Source organism: Amphiura filiformis, chromosome 14 (genome assembly GCF_039555335.1).
Source record: "Amphiura filiformis chromosome 14, Afil_fr2py, whole genome shotgun sequence".
NCBI lineage: Eukaryota > Metazoa > Echinodermata > Ophiuroidea > Amphilepidida > Amphiuridae > Amphiura > Amphiura filiformis.
The window spans coordinates 11,676,996-11,696,301 of record NC_092641.1 but is presented as its reverse complement, the minus strand read 5'-3'; the positions used below and the strand labels follow the sequence as shown (position 1 = coordinate 11,696,301).

Genomic DNA, 19,306 nt, shown 5'->3' with positions numbered 1-19,306 from the left:
TCGACAGTTAACACATGTGCTTACTATCGAGCGCTTAAAACATTCATACCAACAAGTAAACCTGCACATGCGTGTCTCAACCCATTAGCTCAGTCGGTAACGCGCCGGCCGGTAGGCCCTACAATTTCATTTTTTCAAAAGCGCTCGATAGTAAGCACATATACTTACTATCGAGTTTTTACGGTATAGTTCGCGAGAAATTTTATCGACTGCTCAGTGCAAGAACTGGGTAAGTGTAATAGCTGCCATGTGTAGATGAGTACAATGTACTATGTGTAAATAGCCAAAATATTCACAGGGCAGCTATTGCTCTTACCAACTTCTGGCACTGAGCAGTCGTTATTACTGATAAATAAAACACATGTACAAAATAATCATATAACACACAATCACGAACTTGTTTCCCATTTTAATTGTCTCTATTTTACAGTTATAGTTGTCTCTTTGGTTAGGCCGTGTAAAATTAATATTTTGGTTCTCGTCCCCTCCCTCCTCAATTTCTGGGATTTGTCCGATTTTTTTTTTTTTTTTTTAGATTTTTCAATTTTTTTAGACTTTGGAATGATTTATGAAAACTTCATACATATAAATAAGTTTATTAGAGAACAAGCATCACTTCCAAGTCTTTTGTGGTACTCTAGGGGGTTTATCCCAGAAAATCAAAATTGAAAAAAAAAAAAAAAAAAAAAAAAAAAAAGGGCCTCATCGTTTCCTCGAGCACTGTTGGAGAAGACCGAAAACTACTGACAATGCTAATTTTACATTGAAAAAAAAAAAAAAAAAAAAACACCTCCTCCCTCCCTCATCAATTCATGAAAATCCTCTGGACGAGAACCAAAACATTAATTTTATACGGCCTTACATGTATTTACCAAAGTTGTACTCATTTCAATCAAAAACAAAACGATGCATGCGATATAGCGCAAAGCATTGTGGGACAATTTACATTTGAATTCTGACCTATCGAGAAAATTCCTCTAATTATTAATTATTATTTATTGTTGTAATAATGATATCACTGCAAATATTTTATTTAACTAATCTCTAATAATTATATATATTTTTTTTCATTTTAGTAAAATATTTGAAATGATATTTTGTAAGCACAATAAATAAATTTTCCCCGTATAGGTCAGAGTTCAACTGTCCCCAAATTTTCCCAAATCATCCCACAGTGCATTAGAATTAGTAAATTAGCAAATGCGATAGTGTGTAAGAGACTGAAACAAGTCTCTTACACTCTAGAAGATTTCTGGCTAATTTCTAGCTAACCCTAACCCTAAAACTAACCCTATAACCCTTAAAAAATCCAACTTTAATTACCATGGTCATAGGAAATGGAGGGGGGGGGTACTGAGATATCAGCGTTTAAAAATTATTATTGACAATATTGAGAGTAGGAATGACTTTGAAAAATTTCTGAAAAATTATACAAGATACCAGTTATATTCCGGTCTGAAACTAATCAGACAATATTTTAAACATTATTGACATCACAAATTTGCAACAAACCCAAATTGTGAAAAAATCGCCCCGGCAGATCTTTTGCTATTTCTCCATTTACGATCCTGCCCAAAAGTGTCTCTTTTCGATGTTCCACGTCACAAATGTAATAATAGAAATACATTTTACCAGTTTATTGTGGAATGTACAAAAAACACAGTTTGGGAATGAAAATCATTGACTTTTGATTAAAATGAGCACAAATTTATTGATTTCTTATTAAAAACCACCAAGTTACACTAAAACTGAAAGTTTGAGAATTATCAGTTCCTGATTCGTAAAATGGCAATTGTTATCCATCAAATACAAAAGGTTTGACAGAAAACTTTCAAATGTTGGGTTATATATATAAAGTGTATGAGGGTATAGATGAGTTGACTTCTGACGCCATTGCCTGGCAGTGTAGTGGTTGTATGCAGTTCGCTCAAGCATATCGATATACCAGTCACTTGCCTTTATTGATAAACATTGAGGTCAACTCGTCTATAAAACGTTTTGATAACCTTTAAAACTATTTAAAAACTTGCTGCAAAAGGTTCCAATATGTTATTTAAGTACAGTTTAAGTACATTTTGACAACATTTAAAAATATTGTTGAATTGGGGTTTTTTCAATTAAAAAAAGGTTTTTTGTTCATAAACTTTATATAACCCGACATTTAAATGTAATATTTAAACATTTTGACCAAAACCAAAACGTGTTTGTAACATTAAAAGAAAATACGTTTGCTGGTTATGTACCTTTTTTGTAATATTAAATTAGAATTTAATTTTAATAATTTCGGGAAAGGAACCATAAGTAAATCCCGATTTGTCATCAAAATAAAAATTATTATTGCACATTTTTCATCATAACAATCAAATTATGCAAGATATACATAGCTATTAAATAATATCATAAACTAATTGAGAACTCTTTCGATTTCAGATATACACAATACACACTTTTAAACATACATTTTGCACTATGTACTGTCAATAAAACGTACCGTATTGTAAAGAGGTTAAGCCACACGACAGATAAGCCGCACTTTCCTGTTTCGGTTGACAAAAAAATCTGGTGCGTGTTTAAAAATAATAAACGATTCTTGCAGATGTAAAAAAAAACACTCATTAAACAGATGTGTTACGAGATGCACTGCATTTTTAAATATGTACTTAAGGCAAGCATCAAAATTGGGCCATTCCATTTGAAATCGGCAATACCCCTGTGGAAGAACCGAAAAGTTTTCCACAGAGGGAGTATGTCCCCTTTATGGCTTATACCTATATCTTGAACAAAATGGAGTGAGTATTATGGAAGTTACCAAATTGTCTATTCTGTTTGATATCCATACTCCATCTGGAATAATGGAAGACGAACTATTCCACGGGGATTTCGAATGGAATAACCCATTCCATGATTATAAGCAATGTTAAGAGGAATTTCTCTGTCGCTGAGCGATTTGGCTTTGACCAATGAGGTATATAAATACTCTACATCCTTGTTTAAACGTCATGCACTCGTTGCCTAGCGACCAATTGTAAACACTGTAAATTCAACAGACCATCCATGTACAACCATGGAATGGTACAACAGAGCACGGCCTCCAATGACTAGTACATAATGACATAATGGCACAGGTGAACCACAAATTAGCATGATTAGTATGCCCTTTAACGGAGCGCAAATAGAGGGCTAGAGGGTTACGGCTAAACAATTGCTACCGCCGTAAGTTTGCACCATACACCTGTGCTGTGGGCTGTGATGTACACTACAGCACAGGGCTACCAGAACCGGTCACAATTTTTTAATAAATTTAATCAAGTTTGCCCTGTTAAATCTAATTGTGTCATGAAACACAGGAAATTTGTGCGCTATTGATTTTGGATTTTTAAATCAGTAATTTATTCTGCATGACACTATTTCGGAAATGCGTTTCCTTATAAGGTAATTATTTCTCCTAATGAGGTAATGACGTCACCTAGATACGTAATACTGCTATCTTACATGTATGTCCATCTTGTGTCCGTACATGTACTTTTCAAACTGACCCTGCCCTCTCTCCGTAGACTCATGCCAGCTTAACTTTTAAAAATGTGACCGTTGCTTTAAATATTGTTTTCTTTCTTGCATCGGCTATGTAGTGAAGTCGTGAAACTTGTTTCTCCTTAGGAGGGCAAAAAAATCACATTGTCAACTTTTAAAAAATCATATAATGCAGCAGTAAAAGAATGTCAGTCTTTTATTAAAGACAGTCAAATATGTTATTACTATCACACCTCGTTGTGAAATTGTCCTGATGCTCTGTTTCTGCGTACTACGAAGGCGACAACAAAAGCAGCACCGACTAGAAATAAAACGCCCATCACGACACCGACAACTTTGCCTGTTGAAATCCCGCCGGAAGATGCAGATGAGCCTTGTTCTTGTTCACCGATTCGCCAAGGCCCCCGATTAGGAACACCGTTTTCTGGGCCACCGTAGAATCCTGTGACTGCACTCATCCATGTGCCCTTTGGGTCGACATAATCCCATTGGGGCCGGTCTATAAAAAAAAATTAAAAGGTGATTCAGTAATGGTAGTAGTAGCGCTATTTTCGAATACAGACGAATAGCATAGGCCCTACTATTCTAGAATAATAGACTTGACATTTAGTACAGCTCAACTTACCATACTTTGCCTAACCAGACAGTCCATTCCAAAATTGTTACTACACCTTTACATTTCATCGAATCTCTTTTTGATGTCTGTCATTTTGAACATCATACTTGAAAGATGTATGCTATGTAGAAACTTTATTTTGCAATTTCATAATTTGCATATTATTAGCATATTTGCAAGAAAAAACATGAAAATCAATAAATACCTATATTTTTCACAATTTCAATATTTTATTAGAAATTAAGCATGTAGGCCGTTTGTTATGACTTGATGAATGAAACTAAGACAGATTTTGATATTTTTGCTTATTTTTCCTTTTTTGCCCCAAAATGTGTAAAAATCACAATTTTTTGGATGACCTATATTTTCTTTGAATATTTATCAAATTTCTTAATTTAGGTATAATACAGTGCAAAAAAAGATGTCAAAAAAATCTGTTAAAACAGATTTCCAATAAATTGTTCCATTTTCATTTTTGGGTTATACTCAATTTTCATAAAATGAAAACATGTCCATTGCACTTTTTCCTCGAGATGTACTATAATATCAAGGTTACGGATATATTATAATCCCTTCTTATCTTCACTGATCCATCAGATACCTATTGTTATGAATGATCAATGAAAAGGTTCAGAACTGGGCTACTAATGGTCTTGTCAAGTATCTATAGTTATTTTCATGAATGTGTCAACTCAAAAATCATTCAAGGTCGAATGTAGGCAAAGTACGGTAAGTTGAGCTGTATGGAATATGTTTTTGCAAAAGTCCAAGACTGGTCTGGAAGGGGTCGGCATACTTTCATCGTATTAAAGTTAACAAGAAATGTCTTTAAAAAAGACAACGCAGTGATTAAAGGAAACATGCTGCCTATAAACTGATGGATATGTCCAATTTCACACCCCTAGATATGTTGTAATTAAATAACTTTGCTCTAAATACTACAAGTACTACACTTCTATGCAGCGTTCACATATTCTAATAATTTTCACAATTTATGCACACTCACTCTTATGCATAGAAACAAAATTTTAATTAACTATACAACATAGCAACTTTTAATATAAAAGCAATTTCCCACATCTTTTCCAATGACTTAAAACAAACATATTAAAATTGGGAGTGGTGGGTGGGAGAAAAAAATTTCTACATGACTTGTCTGGATGAATTCTGTATAACGTCTGTTCAAGCAATTGTGTGTTTGCAAGAGGAAGGCTTTTGAAATATACCAACAACGGATGGTGAACAATCATTTTGATGCACTGTACCGCTGGAAACCTATGGCTACATAATGTCCGGGGGGATCGTTATATTGGCAAGCGTCATGTGCCTGTCAATAGACCCCCTCCCTTTTTTTCAGCAAATATGCCACCCAATGACCCCCTTTTTTCATCAGCTTACACCTAATGATTCCTTTTTTTGTATAGAAATTTACACTAAGTAAAACAGAAAAGGTTTTTCGCGCTTCGCACACAATGTACAATTTTGACTTTTTTGTACCAATGTTTGCTTTAAAATGGTAAATTTGTGCATAATTTCCCCAAGAAAGTTATTTTTCACGGTCAATGACACACAATTCTAAGCGTTTCCACACATAATTATTAATTACCCCAGAGAATGACCCCCTTTTTGGACAAAAAATAGCCACCGATAGACCCCTAGTCAGGCTAGTGTCGTACTCCGGTAGGCACGAGTAGAGTTCATATTTGAATGCCCCCCCGGGCATAATGTCTGTGTGCAAAAAAAAAAATCAGATTCATTCGCTTATCAAAAATATCGTCAAATTTGCATTTATGTTCTGTTTAAGGAATCGGTTAGCAACGTTTGCACAGTATTTTTTGTTACTAGTAAATATCAAAATATAATTTTTATTTAATAATTTGCCATAAAACTTGTATTGTATGCTAGAATCAAGCACTCCTCTAAGATATGCTAGAATCAAGCACTCCTCTAAGATATGCTAGAATCAAGCACTCCTCTAAGATATGCTAGAATCAAGCACTTCTCTAAGATATGCTAGAATCAAGCACTCCTCTAAGATATGCTAGAATCAAGCACTCCTCTAAGATATGCTATAGTATCAAGCACTCTAAGATATGCTAGAATCAAGCACTCCTCTAAGATATGCTAGAATCAAGCACTTCTCTAAGATATGCTAGAATCAAGCACTCCTCTAAGAGCATAGTATTAGGGGGCCATCCGTGATGGGCAAAATGACCTGCCAAAAGTGCTTGCCCTCTCCCCCTTTTATAAATTTGCCTGCTCCCCTCCCTTAGCCTGTCATAAAATCCTCGTCACCTTGTAGATTCCCCGGGGCAGATTCCAAAATTGTGAACCTTGAATGTGTGCCAAAAATCCCTTTACCGTCTTTTTCACCTGCTTGTCCCACCTTTTTTGCCCTGTCAGAAATTTGCCCACCCCCTCGTTTTGCTGGGGGAGGGCAGAGAGTGAATACAGATACACTTACCTGTTAGATCAGGAACACCATTCCCAAAATAATCCTTCCATGGTTCCATAGTAAATGGGTGATCGAACACACCTGGTCGTGATCCAGGTCGTGCACCAGGAGCCGCACCTGGGCCGCGAGGAGGGTACACACCTCTACCAGCACCTCTGCCATAGTCAGGGAATATACCTTGTCCGCGGCCACCAGGGACTCCGCGGCCACCAGGGACGCCGCGGCCACCAGGGCCGTTGTTTCCTGGCCACTGACCACCTTGATGTCCGTGACCGTAACCAGGGATATTGCCTCTTTGGAAATGACCACTGGGTTCTTGTGCACCTTGTTCGTGTTGAGCGGCAGCAAGAGCTGGAATGAATTGAAAAATTGAATTGATTGCATGATTGATCGATTGATTGATTGATTGATTGATTGATCGATTGATTGATTGATTGATTGATTGATTGATTGATTGATTGATTGATTGATTGATTGATTGATTGATTGATTGATTGATTGATTGATTGATCGATCGATCGACCGATCGATCAAGTGATATATTGATTGATTGATTGAATTTCTTCGTCTTCTGTGGTCTGAACCCTGGAATTATGGAAACTTTCGGGCCTCATAACTGCTAAATTATTAGTCTAAAGAATATAAAAGTATACATTTTAGAATGGAAATGACTTGATGAATTCATCTGTGAGGTCCAATTTGAGCTAAAATGCTCATTTTTGGAGAAAATCACAAAAAACAGGTTTTTTGGCCCAATTTTTTTTGCGCAACGTAACAAAAAAATTGTTTGGCCAAAATTTTTTTTTATTAATTTCTAATTTAATTGGTCAAAATTCAAAAAAATAAAAAAACGGTCCCTAAATATTTTTATCTAGTTTTTAAAAATTAATAAAAAACATTTTTGGCCAAACAAGTTTTTTTGTTACGTTGCGCGAAAAAATTTGGGCCAAAAAACCTGTTTTTTTGGATTTTCTCAAAAAATGAGCATTTTGGCCCAAATTAGACCTCACAGATGAAGTCATCAAGTCATTTACATTCTGAAAAAGTATTCTTTTATATTCTTTAGACAAATAATTTAGCAGTTATGAAGCCCGAAAGTTTCCATAATTCCAGGGTTAAGACCAACCTTAAGGACGTATGCAGACTTTTTATTAGACGTATAATATTTGATATAACATTAACATATCTAGTCCTACGTTAGTCTATTACCATTCTATTTCCAGTAATGTTTAAGTTCTAACGAATGTTTGATGACGTAAAATCAATAATATATTTCTACCAGATATTATACGTAACATATTATCGATTTTACGTCATCAAACATTCGTTAGAACTTAAACATTCCTGGGAATAGAATGCGGCTAGGGCTTGTAATGCACTCCGTTCTTTCTTATCTAGCTGGGGGTGTCCTGTTTTTCTATCCGATTCTTCTTTACCTAGGCTGGGAGGTTTACATCCCCCAGCTAGGTACTCTAATGCTATCCGATTCTGCTTCTTTCTTCTTCTTCTTCTTCTGGCAACAAACTTCAAAATGCTTCTCCTCATACATGTTACACCCTACAATTACGTCACTTGCACATACACAGGGTGTCCCAGAAAAAATTACTGGGCAAATGAGTTTGGACATAAGTCGAAAAATAGATATCAAAATCCAAAAATATAAACATCAACGTGTAGCACATCTTATTCTGCATCTTATATGCCAATTTTACTGGAATGTCTGATCGCGAAGAATTACATAACGCATATGTTAATTTAACTCATTCCAAGTTTGAAAGAAAGATCATTCAACACAATGCGCACAAGTGGTTAAACTGTCAATGGGCTTCATATTTTGTTCTATGAAATCCTTTTCGTTCTTTTTAAACAACCTGTTTCTTGCAAAGCATTTATTTTGTTCAAATTTGAAAACCCGCACGACTTTGAAAATGAAAGCTTGCATGTAAGACGATGCTCAGTATTTGTAAATAACTTTTTTCGTTAATGTTGATATAAATGTTTGACATTTGCTTTAAAAGTTACCTTTTTCAGAGTCATCATTGAGCAGCGACGTAGCTTGTTAAATAATTACTACATAAAGAATTCCAGCTGGCTTAAACATTTCTCACACACATTAATGTTTTCGGAATATTTCCAAGAAATTGTAATGCAAAGTTTAAATCTTTTAAAACTTCAACATTAATGTTGCGTGGTATCAACTATCACACGTAAAGCTGTTAGCACTTGATCATTGTCATTCTTGGCTCAAATGTTCTTTGTAAAGTATGAAAATAGCGCCTGTTGATCAAATTTGGAATGAACTGCATTGATGCACGCATTATGCAATCGTTCATTTCTTCAGAACCAGTCAACCGAATCAAATAACATTTTCGTATGTGATGCACAACAAAATATGATATGCGCTACATTTTGAATTTTTTGATTCTGATGTCTATTTCTCGACTTAAGCCTACGTACAAATTTATTCACTCGGTAATTTTTTCTGGGACACCCTGTATGTATCGTGTAAACAGAATTGGGGTCAAAGGTCATTAAAGGGGCATTTCTGGTATATAACCAAATACCTTCAAAATGATTCTTTTGCCACATATTACATAGCACAATGACGCCACTTGCACATATGCATTGGCTATACCACACGCCTAGGCCTATAACTTGTACACAGAATTGGGGTCAAAGGTCATTGAGGGGGTAAACTCTTACAATTGCATTATCTGTACATCTGTAAGGGGTATGGGGCTCAAACTCGGTGACAACAAATTTCATGACCAGGGGAACATTGCAGGGGTCGGGTCAAAGGTCATGCAGAGGTCAAATTTTAGAAATGCATTTCCTGGACAACTGCAAGGGGTACGAAGCTCAATCTTGGTGACAACAAACTTAATGATCAAGGGAATATTTTGGAACCTCAGATTAATAAGTTTGGAACACTTTGCAGGGGTCAGGTCAAAGGTTAAATAGGGTCAAATCTTATAATTTCATTTGCTGGATACCTGTAAGGGGTATGGGGCTCAATCTCAGTGACAACAAATCTCATGAACAGGGGAACAATTTGCAGGGGTAAGGTCAAAGGTCATACAGAGGTCAAATTTTCAAAATGCATTTTCTGGACATTTGTAAGGGGTACGGGGCTCAAACTATGTGACAACAAACTTACTGACCAGGGAACACTTTGGAATGCTGTACAGGGGTCAGGTCAAAGGTTATCTGGGTCAAATCGTAGAATTTAATTTTCTGGGCATCTGTAAGGAGTATGGGACTCAAACTCGGTAATAACAAACCTCATGACCAGGGGAACATTTTTAAAAAAACATTTTTTGTTTAATTTGTTTTGGGGGGGTTACTCATTTAGTGGAGGTTTTAATGTTATAATTATTTCCAGATAAAGTATAAAAATTTCAGTTGAAAACCCCTCCCGGTTCCGGAGCCACAGGGCTGCTGCTATGGCGCATGATTGGGCGGATGGCGCGAATGCGTCACCGGTAATCTAGTGTATACAAGTTTATTGATTTGTATTGATGCATGTAATATTAGAAATGAACTTTAAGACCAACACGCAATTCCTGTTGTGGTGGACACGTACAAAAATAGAGATGTTGCGTCATAAGGCTGTTGTAAAAAATTAGTACTATAAGCCTATGCTTACTCCCTACAGAAGGGTTCGGATCTCCAGGTTTTATTGTCTTTCCCCACAATCAAAACCGTTGAATTAAACTTTATTCCCAGTTTGGGTGGGTTACTGTGGGTTACTGTGCTGCTGCAAAATAACCTTCTTGAACAATAATCTATTGACTATTCATGGATCACGGGTGTAAGCTAGTGAGCAGTGGTAGGCCTATAGTCAGGACTTTTTTAGAGGGGAAGGGGAAAGGGGCGACTGGGGTGCCGAAAATGTGGCCCAAACAGCCATATTAGGCATACAGTTATACATTAATAATAATGGCGAACTTTATCTTAATCCAGGAGGTTTGAATGACTCGATCGTCGGTAAGTCCGGGCGGTAGGCCTAAATATAGAGTCAGTTTACTATTTCCTGACATTCTCCCGGGGACATTCTATTAATGCTAAAGAGCGGGTCACTGTGTCGCAACCCACAGAAGGCATCTTACCCTTAGTACCCTTACCACCTCATGGCACCAAACATGTTAAATGATAATCCTACTGGCTAACTGTGAAATATGCCTTTTTCATGTTGTGAATATTTATACACATCATCATCAGTTGACATGGCATTGTCTTTCATCAAATTTTTGGCTTTTGGCTCTGCTAACTCCAATAAGGCCGGAGTTAGCGAAACAGAAAACTGAAAGCGAGGCCAAAAATGTAAATTATAGGCCTACATACTCCCAATTATGCAAAGTTAATTTGCCAGATAACTATAGAACCACTTATATTGTGCTCCTATTTGTACACAGTCTCAGCTAGATTGGGCGTATTTAATTTACATCTTAGCCTCGCTTTCAGTTTTCCGCTTCGCTAACTCCGGCCTAATTGGAGTACGCAGAGCCAAACAGCAACGAAGTGGTCAATTACAAAAAAAAGTGGATATGTTTCAACATGTTTAATGGTAACGATATGCTTTTTGTGTGCAGTGTATAAACCATGACAACACGCTTCCTTCCCATTAATTGCATCAGGATTTGGCGAATTAATTTGGGTTGAAAAGTTTAGTCGGCAGTTCCCCCACGTATCAGTTCAACATGTTCAATGCATAAGCCTTCACACAAAGTAACGCATTCGTTATAAAACACGCGTAAAACTTCAGAACTAAAGTAATCGTATTCACAATCTACACCAGGCACAAAAAGAAACTCGTCAGTTATATTCATCCTTGCTGTTCAATAACTTGATAATTTTGGATTATTCTGAAATATACATTTTGTTAATTGAACTTTTCTTTCTCATTTGACACCCTGTTCGTGAACATTGAGCAAGAATTGACCAAGATATGCGCCTCCAAACTCTCAAACCCCAAAATGAAAAGTTGCAATTTTAACGATTCAATTGTGCCTGTTACACTGTGTGCTTTATTGATTGGCCCGTGGTGCCTGTGTGCAATACAACGATGCGTTCCCATTGAAAATCGTTGAAAATGCAACTTTTGATTTTGGTGTTTGCCCGGGTGTTTGAGGCTTTGGAGGCGCATATCTTGGTCAATTCTTGTTCGTTTTTCACGAACAGGGTGTCACATGAGAAAGCTAAGTTAAATTAACAAAATGTATATTTCATAATAATCCAAAATTATCAAGTTATTGAACAGCAAAGATGAATATTACTGACGAGTTTCTTTTTGTGCCTGGTGTATATAGCAATAATGATGGTTTATTCTCGCGCATTTGGATACATATGCACCATTTGTCCAATGTTGATATAAAATTGGATCGATTGAGCCCATTATTTATTGGTCGAGCTATGAGTTTTAAACGTAGTCGAGTCCAATACCAATAAATATTGGGCGTAAAGCATCCAATTTTATCATTATTATGTTTTGAATAATATCTGCCAATGAATTAAAAGTTGCATTTAAAACCTGTCGTTTTCGCGCGGAATTCAAATAAAATACAATTTAAGGGATCGGATAGCAACGTTTGCACATTATTTGTGTGGGATATACATCAGACACATCAAATTGCATTCTGATTACGAGGCCAGGGATGTCCTTCGGTATCAAATAATTTAGATTTTTTGAAATTCACGATATTACAAGTTTTATGACAAATTATCAAAAACTGATATTTTCTTCCATGTCCAACAACAACATGAGCAAATAGCCTAATGTGCAAACGTTGTTATCCGATTCCTAAATGCAACTTTTAAATTCGGGTATTTTTTTCAAAAACACTACTGTGTTGCTATATTATTGATATAAAATTGGATTGGTTGAGCCCATATTTATGGTCGAGCTATGAGTTTTAAATTACAACTCGTAGCGAGACCAATAAATATTGGGCGTAAAGCGTAAAGCATCCAATTTTATCATTATTATGTGTTGGATCCAATATTTTTACACACTTGGTTCCATCAAAACATAATAATAATAATAATAATAAACGATATATTGGATGAATGTGTATCAAAATGCGTGTAAATAAACAATCGTTCTTTCTGCGTTAAATTATTGTAAATAGGATTTTGAATTCTGAAGCTAAAGGGGGCCTGGAGGACGGTATTTTAATACGAAATAACGGTTATGTTAGTTTTAGTGAAGGCTTTCGATCCACCAGTACGTTCGTGTGCGGGTTCACATGGGCGTGGTGGTAATTACAAAATTGAAGTTGATATGGTATATCCCCAGTTAGGTTGATTAGTCCGGTAATTTAATAGTATATGTGACCAGCTCCAACAAAACCCGGAACAAGTCGCCACGCATGTTTTTGAGTTATAGGCCTTTAAAGATGACATTCCCATAAATAAAATAAAATTTTGGAATTCCTAATTTCATGGTGTTTGACCTTGGGACTGAGTGGACTTTCATATCCTTGAAAGTACTTTTTAAAAAGAGGATTATTTAATCAATAATTGCCAGTTGAACTATGATCATCTCTATTCAATCCTGCATGTGCAAAGCTGTAAACTAATTAACTAATTACTCAGATTAGCAGTTCGGCAAAAATATCAAGGTATCACTTACAAAATTATCCATCTTGGAAAGTATTGATGCTACATGTATGTATATAATTTTGCTATCATTTTGAAGCTTATTGTCCCCGTGCTTCCTGGTCAAATCCTTGAAAGAACTTAATAAAAAGAATAATTGACAGTTGAGCCATGATAATCCCTATTCAATCCTGTGTAAAACAGGACATGATGCAGTCATGTCTACAGTAGAATTCACCACGACCTTTGCAGGACTTAAACCCCATTAAAAGCTATTAAACCAAGATAACACTCATTGAAAACAGCTCAACTGATTAAATCATATCTTCTCTGGTTAAATCCACACAACATATGTTTCTGCTTTACTGTGCAATGGAGCAATGAACTGGTATTATAGTTTCAGTTGGGTGAACGATTATAAAGCGAACGCTAGAGAACAATTCTGTGTGGGCTTTTGTTTAAGAAATGAAACAATACTCTGCTTATTGTTAACCAGCGTTCTTGAAAATGAGAAGCATGGTGGTTTGCAGACTTAACACGGTTTGGAAATAATTTCTTCATATTTTTTGGTGTTATCTGTCGTTTATCCTTCCTAAAACACAAAAGTACGACTATTTCCAAACACCTAAATTAGCTAAAAATTTAGGACATGTTACAAAACTATATTTTCTAGAATATCAGAAGAGTACTTTTAATATTGGCCGGTTATTTTTCACACAGCGACGTTAACTAGGCAATGTACTATTACCTATATAACATACACTAAAACACCAAAGTACGAATATTTCCAAACATCTAAATTAGCTAAAAATTTAGGACATGTTACAAAACTATATTTTCTAGAATTTTAGAAGAGTACTTTTAATATTGGCCGGTTATTTTTCACACAGCGACGTTAACTAGGCAATTACCCATACTTCTAACATACGCTATTTGTAGAGGTTACGCGTCATTGGTAAGAGCATTGTGTATTATGTATAGGAAAACGGACAGTAACTGCAGTATGAACTAATTAGCACATTATATTCAGATTAGCAGTTCAGCAAAAATATCAGGGTATAATTTACAAAATTATCCATGTCTTGAAAAGTATTGATGCTATGTATATAATTTTGGTATCATTTTGAAGCTTATTGTCCCGGCTTACATTTTTATTCAAATCATGAAATGTCAAAAATACGACTTGTTCCTGGCTTTGTCAGAACGGGTCACATAATAGGATTAGAAATTAAGTGTTTGGTGGTTTTATACCTTACATTTCATTGAAAGTTATTTGAAAATTCCCTTTTCATTTGTTAATCTGTTTGCTGATGTTCTAATACCGGTTTATAAGTGTCTACAATTTGTAAAGATGCAAACAAGATTTTAGATAAATAGCGCCACCATTGTTCAACTTTTCTTTAAAATGACTCAGTTTTACATGCCATTAAACAACCGTGACCCACATAAAGTTTTATCTTTTCAGAATAATTTGCCTTTTAAAAGAAATCAGGTTTTCCAAATATGATGTTCTCAGAAAAAGTGGTACTTTTCAATATTGTACATGATACAAGCTCTTAATGCAGTAAAGATATCCGGGGAAGATGTTGACAACGATGTTAGTAATATTGGTAAATTAATATTGATTATTTGTTGTTGTTGTTGTTGTTGTTTTTCCGAAGAAATTTAAGAACACCTAAGAAACGAATTACATAAAATTACTAAAAAAAATATTTTAGATGAAGATTTTTTTTTTTCAATTTTAGATGAAGAAGAACTAAAACCTTTTTCTGTCGGTGCAGAATACAACATTCAATGAAAATGCAAAAAAAAAGTGCGCTGAGAACACATCAGACACACCAAATTGCATTTTGAATACGAGGAATATCCTTCTGATATCAAATAATTTTGATTTTTGAAATTCGCGATATATTAATACAAAAATTGTATGGCAAATTATCAAAAATTGACATTTACAATCCTCGAACTGTGGGGGACTGATGCCTTAAGTTCTTAAGTTAATTTGATTTAGAAAAATTTTGAATGACAAGTAAAATTACAAAAATGGTAATTGATCAATTGATTGCCTTCAGAGCTAAAAAAATTAGATGTTGAAAAGTGCAATTTTTCTGAAAACGTTCCATTTTTGGAAAATGTGATATATAGGCCTATTTTTAAAAACAGTTTAACAGGGACATGCAACCTCTGATGGGTAGCCGAATGTTTTCTCTTTAAAGGTTTTGAAATTATTCAAATCGTCGAAATGCGCGTTTAGTTAGGCAACCAAATAGTATATAGGCCTCCGTAAATTGATTAAATTATACAAAATATTGAATTAACAAAATACATAGTTAAATTATGAAGAACGAGGCGGCCTAGGCCTATGTACTTCTTGATCGTACATGATATAGTATTATAACATCAGATTATTTACGAACATTCTGTCAAAATCTTAATGTCACGGTGGCTAAAAAATCACGATTCGTCCCTATGCACACATACCCACTCCAACCCCACACACAAAATGACATGGCAAGAGTAAAATAAGTAACATAATAGAGAAAAAAAATAAAGATGTACAGTAAAAATAACAAAATACTTACCTGACAAAGCAGCAAGAACAAAAATACTATAATTCATTGTTGGTTTTATATAGAGTTCCTATTATAATTGTAATAAACTTCCAAAGTTGGTTCAGAAACCAAGAAGCCGCAGCTGCAGCAGTTACCGGGTAGGCAGAGTAGAGTTGTTGGACTGCCTGAGTTGATCTCCCGCAAAATGAAAACTAATCCACTCTATCCCCTCTCTGAACTGAAATGAAATTTAGAAGTAATATTGCAGGGTTCATAGCTGACAGCAACCTCGTTCCACATGGCGAAATTCAGATTTAACTTGTAATAATTGACGGCATCCACCGGATGACAGCCTGTAAAAGCTTGCTCGAATCTGCTTGCCAGGTTTTCCTAGGCAGGTTTTGAACCCTACGCAAGGTTAAGGTTAAAAAGAACTTTGCACTTTGTAGATGAGAGACAAAAAAGTTGGCAGAATTGCAGCAGGTTACTTCTATTAATAATACTCCTCCAGAGCCTACGCACCGTTAAGTTGAACAGGGTATGAGTCATGGCTTTAATACTATAAATAGCAGCAAAGATCAATATTTTTAGATTTGGCACTATTTCGTTACTACAAAATGAGTTCTTTTGCCAAACTTTTTAAATTAGCTAACATAGTAGTTAGCTGTAGTTCCCCGAAGGTACCAAAGAAATAGGTTACTCGTCATATTCATGCGCGCAAATGTTCAATTTCTGTCCTGTGACCACACCCACGTGCAAAAAATGTAAGTCTGCACAAAAAGTAACTCAGCTGTTATAAATACGCCTATAGATTCAGAACTAATAATTGTTTTCACAATATTTCAACATACCGAGAAGGATGATTTATTTACACGCATTTTGATACCCCATTCGTCAAATGTCGTTCAATATTATCAACACAGTAGTGCTTTTACACAAAAATACCCGAATTTAAAAGTTGCAGTTTACAGCGATCAATGGTTATATTGCCAGCACTGTAAACACGTAAAGCCCGCCATTATCTTCGCGCTTACATCAAATCAATACAAATATTAAACTGCAACTTTTAAATTGGGGTATTTTTCTTTCAAAACACTGCTGTATTGTCAATATTGAACAAAATTGGACAAATGGGGTATCAAAATGCGGGTAAATAAATCATCCTTCATTTTATGTTAAAATATTGTGAAAACAATTATTAGTTCTGAATCTATAGGCGTATTAATTTTGTGCAGACTTTAAATGGTGCGTATGATCATGTACATGTTCCTGTTTAAAGCGCCAGAGTTAATTAGATCTGCATGGTTGCAGCCTGTCATCACGTTAGGTATCATGTGCTTTTCTATTTTCTGTTTTTGGATGCATGTCATCCTCAAAATCAGTGTCATTCCCTTATTTTAGGCAGGTCCACACCACGGGTCCACACCTGCTATACATAAATGACAAGAACTATACCGATTCCAGAAAAATAAAATGTCAGGGGAAATTGTCCAAAGTTGACCAAATTGTCCAAAAAACGCCTGACATTTCGCAACATTAATTTTGATAATGTTATATACGTAAAGTGGCCCAAAGCTGATAACATTGTCTTGACCACATTGAAATTAAGATTTTCGGCAACTTAGCGCAATCCGTGTACACTTTACACAGTAGTACGCAGGGTGGAACAATTTTGAGTAAGTTTGAAAACTTTAATGAGCGTGTTTTCAGCTACTTAAAGTCATAATGTACGATCTTATAATATGAATTTGGTTAATTTTTTTCAAACCTGATTTTTTTTGCATATTTGTAATGTTTACACATGTCACAACTTGCACCTAAATGGAATCAGCCAAATTTGTTGTGTTTGTAGGTAAACAGAGCAAAGTTCGACATAAAGTCATAATTCAAGAAATTATGACTTTATGTCCTCCCATAGAACTGCGTGTTATACGGCAAAAATAACAAGCAGTGTTTCTTTCACGTTACCTCGTTATATCAGCTCAAAATGGACAGAAACCATTCCCGATCATTATTACTAGTATTATTTCAGCATTTTGAGTATATAATGACAAATTTAAAATTGGAAGGAAATCGTACATTACCGGTAAGCCTTTAACGTAATTTTGAAGGAAAAAAATGTTTGTGAAAATTTGAGCAACTGTATACTATTTTGACAACTTTGGGCAATTTCCCCTGTGACATGGGGCCTATACTGGGGAATTAACGAAAATGTGATCCTGGTTTACTAAATAAAACAGCCTCAATCTTAATCCTACGATTCTTGGTTCTCCGCTACCATTTGCCACTAAAATATAGATTTGTTCGCAGCTTTGGTATTCGTTTCTATGTTTGTAACTGCATGAACGCATAAAGGCGCAGGATTGGCCATTGCACAAATAGCCTATTGCAAGAAAGTGTGCAATTGGTACAAATAGCACAAATAGCCAGTTGCTCAAGCAATTTTTACAAATTGCATAAATAGCCACAGATAGTTACAATTGATGCAATTTATGTCGGACAAATTGTATAAATAGCCACAGGTGTTGAAATTTGTTTGATTTATGTCACTGCACGAATAGCCTACAGTTGCAAGAAAGTGTAATTTGTATAAATAGCACAAATAGCAACGTATGTAAGCAATTTTTACAAATTGTATAAATAGCCACAGGTGTTGCAATTTGTGTCATATGTCAGCAGTCACTTGCACGTTTAGCCTACAGTTGCAAGAAAGTGTGCAATTTGTACAAATAGCACAAATAGCCACGTATGTAAGCAACTTTTACAGCAATCCTGCCCCTTTCTCCGAGAACGTTGCCGTCGAGGTTTTTGTAAACTATCAACTAAAAAAGCATGGCCAAGTTATTACATGCATTAAACTATATCTTCCATCCAAAATCACATGCGTAGCCTATATGTGACCCGTTCCGACCAAACCAAGAACAAGTCGCATTTTGACATTTCATGATTGGAATAAAAATGTAAGCACGGGATAATAAGCTTCAAAATGATACCAAAATTATAATTATATACATAGCTAATACTTTTCAAGATATGGATAATTTAAAATTGCTACATGTAGTCTGGGTAATGTGCGAATTAGTTTCCTGCCTTACACAGGATTGAATAGGGATTATCACAGTTCAACTGTCAATTATTGATTTAATAAACCTCTTTTTAATAAGTATTTTCAAGGATTTGAAAGTCCACTCAGTCCCAAGGTAAATACCATAAAATTGTTAAAGAATTCCAAAATTTGATTTTTTTTATGGGAATGTCATCTTTAAATGCCTATGGTCCTGTGTCACAACCTGGGGTACCTTTGTGTTACATAGTAAACATAGGAACAACTTTAAATGGTTCAAACAATTTACCTACACATCTCATTTGAAGTGGTTCATCCTTCTGAGCATTTTGACACCTTTTTTTATGGAAATCGGTTACAAAATGAGAGAGTGAGGGCAAAAACAATCACAAAGTAGGGAGGATGTAACCCCACCTCTTTTTTCCACATTTACAATCATTCTGAGCAAGTATTGGTCTTTTAAATGAACTTTTGTATTTATTCACTTGGTT

General features: G+C 35.3%; 1 protein-coding gene across 1 annotated transcript; it reads right to left on the bottom strand.

Annotated features, from left to right (window-relative positions):
• Positions 1–835: 835 nt before the first annotated feature.
• On the bottom strand, positions 836–16,039 carry LOC140169704 (uncharacterized). The gene is made up of 3 exons (XM_072193001.1): positions 15,782–16,039; positions 6,612–6,953; positions 836–4,030 (listed from the first exon to the last, which is right to left on the bottom strand). The coding sequence occupies exons 1-3, from the start codon at positions 15,816–15,818 to the stop codon at positions 3,759–3,761; spliced, it is 651 nt and encodes a 216-aa protein (XP_072049102.1). The 5' UTR covers positions 15,819–16,039; the 3' UTR covers positions 836–3,758.
• Between the last annotated feature and the right edge of the window lie 3,267 nt (positions 16,040–19,306).